Raw genomic sequence first — 4,260 nt, 5'->3', positions numbered from 1 at the left:
TTCTCACTACATACAACGCGGAACCAACTTTTGTCTTATGATGTTAGCATAAGCACACATATTTTATAAATAAGCATGTAAACACCGCGGACCTAACCTCCTCTAGGGGTTACCGGGGGCATGCTCCCCCGGGAAGAATTGTTTTTAAATATTGAAGTTAAAAGCATCAATCTGGTGCACTTTGAAAGCAAAATTAAGAGATCTATTGATACATCTCTCAACACCCATATGAAACAGAACTGTAAGCAGATTTTTCTTTATGGATATTTTAGAAATCACTTAAACTGTATTCTTGTTTTGTCATATAGTATTTCATAACTGTCTTTCATTTATTCTCTCTGGCTGTCCATCTCTGTTCACATATAAACTAGCTGTCAATATGAATATCATTCCGAAGAATTATAATTCATGCAAAAATCTGTCAGAAAAAGAGGTTGCACATTTACATTCAGGTGTTGTTATGGCAACGTCAGTGGCCAAACAGCCACATTTACCGCTGCAAATACGTTCAAACATGCTGTCGACACGTAAAGCAGTTGCATGCCACCATTTCAGCTGACTTTTTCTCAGAAATACATAACATCCATATATTTCAGTGCTAGGTTGATGCTTAGCTAAGCTAACTATGAAACACTTTAGCTGACAGGACTCAGGATCAACTGTGTACTGTAAGGTAGCTTCATGTCGAACAGTAAGTCAACATTTTCCAGAGAGCTTTCTTTTAAATCACCAGGTAACGCTAAAAAACATGTATGACAAAGTGTTTATGTAATATATCTGGCTAGCTATAGCTACTTGCTAACGGTTTAGCTTACCCCCGCGATTCAAAGTAACGTCAACGTAGCTGTAATTTATGCTTTGCTTACATGTTCGCATAACATTTACATACCTTGTTTACCTAGCTCAAGTGGTGGCTCTGGGATTGTTGTGTGAGCCATCACTTGAGAATTGTCTTTTTTCTTTTAAAGAAAAAATGTTCTTCTGTCCATCTTCAAAAACTCAGTTTAAACATTGTCACAGCTCACAGGATAGATACCTGTCAGCCAATAAGACAGATGTTTATTTCCATGCAACTCTCTGGTGATTGGTCTGGTGTCTTGCCTCTGTTGCATTCACTGAACACGGGAAATTACAATCCTGCCGTCCTCTCTAGTGTCATGATGAGGTTCAGGTAAAGCACGGTTAATGTATTATATTTTTGATTCAATAATATAATACATGACTTTGAGAGTAGGCAATCGAGGCATATTAACAAAATGAATTAAACATACTTATCACGGCGACTGTGTCTACTGAGATTATAATTATTATTATTTTTCTTCATTTTTTGCTAGGGGGCCCTTAGTGGCTGCGGGGCCCTAAGCGGCCGCTTATATCGCTTAATGGGTTGGGCTGGCTCTGCTGACATCTGACAGAGCTAATGCTAACAGCCATCTTTTGCTTTCTGAACAGCCATTGGATAAAAGCCAAGTTTCGACTGTTCGGACAACTGTCAATCAAATGCAGGGAATTGTCTCAATTTCTGGAACAAATTATAAAAATGCTTTGCAGGCCCGCAAAGGTGGGAAACCTGGTCTCCCTCCTGTTCGATGCTGTGATTCTGATCCAAGTCTCTGTGGTTATCCTGCAGGTCTTAAGAGGAACTACAACGATCTTCCAGAAAGGGTATCGTTTCGCTCCAAGCAGAACCTGGATTACTCCTTCCTGATCCTCTACAGTGCTAGACTTGGTCAATACTACCTCCAGATCGAGGACGACGTTTTCTCTGCCAAGAATTTCCTTTCCACCATCAAGAGGCGTGTGGCGGAGCAAGAGGCGAAGAAGACCACCTGGGCGATGCTGGAGTTCTCGGCCCTCGGTTACATCGGCAAGCTCTACAAATCAGCCCAGCTTCCTCTCCTGGCACGCTTTCTCTTCCTCTTCTACCAGGAAATGCCTTGCGACTGGTTAATGGGTCGCTTCCGAGATTTGATGACCCAGAAAGAGCAAATCCTTTTCAAACCCTCGCTGTTCCAACACATGGGAACCTTCTCCTCGTTCCAAGGCACATACAACAAGCTTAAGGACAAGGACTTTGAGGAGCAGTATACCAATCCTCCGGCTGAGGTTTATACTGATATGTCCTCCTACAAAAAACATTTTCCAAAACTGGCCTGGGACGCTGGGGAGGATTTCTTTTGGGGACGCTCCCCAGAAAAGGGTAATCACCTGACTGTGGTGTTCAGAGGCCCTACACTAGTGACAGGGATTATGGTAGAAACAGGGTCAGGGGGCAAAGACCTCCTAGAGTCAGCTCAGGTGGAGATAGGCCATGACGTGATCACCACAGAGAAAGACAGGAGTTGTAAAAAGTTCCAGACAGTTGGGACGTTCAAAAATGGGTTGTTTGAGATCCAAGAGATGGACAAAAAGTACACCTCTGCCTCTTCCTGTCTGAGGATACAGATCACCGCTGCACAGAAGGATTGGCTGATCATTACCAAAATCAGGATCTCAACAAAGCTTCGTACATCCACAAACCAAGCCTAGGAGGGACACTTGCCTTCCTGCCAGGGGAATAGTTTTGTATCTGCTGGATGCAGGCTAAACATGTGCCTTGTTGAACCGTTCCATTGACCAAACATCTATACAGAAACAGTTTGAAGCTACTGTCAATATAATGTTTGATTAAGGCAATATGTATAGACGATGTGTGCACATAAAACCATGCCTTTGCCTCTTCAAAAACATAAACTGGTATTTATAAAGGAAGAGGGCAGATTGTCTGTTAATTTAAGTTAGAGAATAATGTGATTTGTATTTACTGGTTCAGCAGCCTTATTAAATCCATTTATAAAGGAAGAGTGTTTAGTAAGAATGCGTTAACCTCCCACATAACATGCCACCAGGCATTTAGTGATCGAGATAGCAATGTTGTGATATGAAGACGTGGAAATAAAAATAAGGTGAGACACAGGATGTTATGTTCCAATACGTTTTTGTTATTTAAAGTATTTTCTATTGAAACATTCTGTAAACTATTAAAATATTAGGGTTATTATCTATTAACTAAATAATAGCTTTTGTCTGACCTATAATGACAACTGAGACAAACTGCTGTTGATAGATTAAAGGAGATTAGTGACTGTTGGTGCTTTTAAGAAGCTGCAGGCATGCGTAATGATCCTGGGTCAGGATTGCTGCTCAGTTGTTGGAGGACCTTGCCTATGTGTGTATAAAATGAAAACAATTAGATTGATTTGATTTTCTCAGTTCACACCTTAGGCTTCCAGGTCCAGCTTTAGAGGAACAGACACATATATAAATCATGCAAATCCTGTCAAAATTCAAGTTGGACAACTCTTGGGTTCTTTGCAACATTTAGGACATTTACGAGGGAGCTGGTTGGCAGGTCTGGAATACAGTATCTCCTGGAGTGTGCCTGCCTGTATTAGTCTGTTTCCAGACCAGCTTCAATCGAGTCTGGACTTTCTCTCCCTGCTCTGAAAACGCCAGAACGTTGTGGCTTATCACAGAGATTTAAAAAGTCCTGGACTCACACCAGGGTGGCTGTGGTTTTTATTGAACACTTTTACACAGTTCTAGAGATAAGGTTACTGGGATGCTGTGTACCTTTTGTTCTGAGGCTCTTAACTAAAGGTCCGACTCCTTACACACCAAACTGACACCAAAGAATACGTCCCGACGGAACGTCGCCTCACGTCTTCTGCGTCTTGGCCATGTGTCGCACTGGAACACACCGCAAAGACTTCAGCCAACGGCCAAGAAGCATGTACGAACTGCGCATGCGTGAGTGGCAATAACTCTCCTTACCAGCAGGCGGCGGTAGTGTGTATTCGTCATTCAAAAGAGGCAACAACCGGAAGACAGACTGCGTGATAACCGAGAGAAGAAGAACAGACTGCGTGATATAAACAAACAACAAATATCGTGTGCGTTCCATTTTCACTCTACAACGAGAAGCTCATGGGGCTTTCCCGAACCTGTGTCGAGAGCTGGAGTTAAATGAAATCCCAGATTTGCCTTCTTAATAGTTTGTTTGGCTCCCTCACTTCTGTTTCACTTCTCATGCACTGATTCACTAGCTGAACAGCCAATCAGAGTGATTTCTTTTGCCAACTGCCTTTGGCCGACTGCCCGCTGATTCAGCATGTTGAATCAGCCTGAAAAGACCAGGCGGTGCGGGACACACCAATCTGAGTGGGGCGTGTCGATGCTCATCGTCGGCCTGACGCCCACCGACGCCGATAATCAGCCTGG

The 4,260-nt window shown here is 42.8% G+C and overlaps 1 protein-coding gene across 1 annotated transcript; it reads left to right on the top strand.

Moving 5' to 3' along the window:
* The first annotated feature begins 1,344 nt into the window (after positions 1–1,344).
* Positions 1,345–2,958, top strand: LOC104948068 (alpha-1,3-mannosyl-glycoprotein 4-beta-N-acetylglucosaminyltransferase C-like). The gene has a single exon (XM_010774227.1). The coding sequence runs from the start codon at positions 1,501–1,503 to the stop codon at positions 2,527–2,529; it is 1,029 nt and encodes a 342-aa protein (XP_010772529.1). The 5' UTR covers positions 1,345–1,500; the 3' UTR covers positions 2,530–2,958.
* Positions 2,959–4,260: the final 1,302 nt, after the last annotated feature.

This window comes from Notothenia coriiceps, unplaced genomic scaffold (genome assembly GCF_000735185.1).
Source record: "Notothenia coriiceps isolate Sejong01 unplaced genomic scaffold, NC01 NC01_scaffold00013617, whole genome shotgun sequence".
Classification (NCBI taxonomy): Eukaryota; Metazoa; Chordata; class Actinopteri; order Perciformes; family Nototheniidae; genus Notothenia; species Notothenia coriiceps.
This window is presented reverse-complemented; position numbering and strand designations above follow the sequence as displayed.

Excerpts from the sequence above, each read along its gene's own strand:
- LOC104948068 (XM_010774227.1), top strand. The coding sequence starts at position 1,501 with ATGCAGGGAATTGTCTCAATTTCTGGAACAAATTATAAAAATGCTTTG.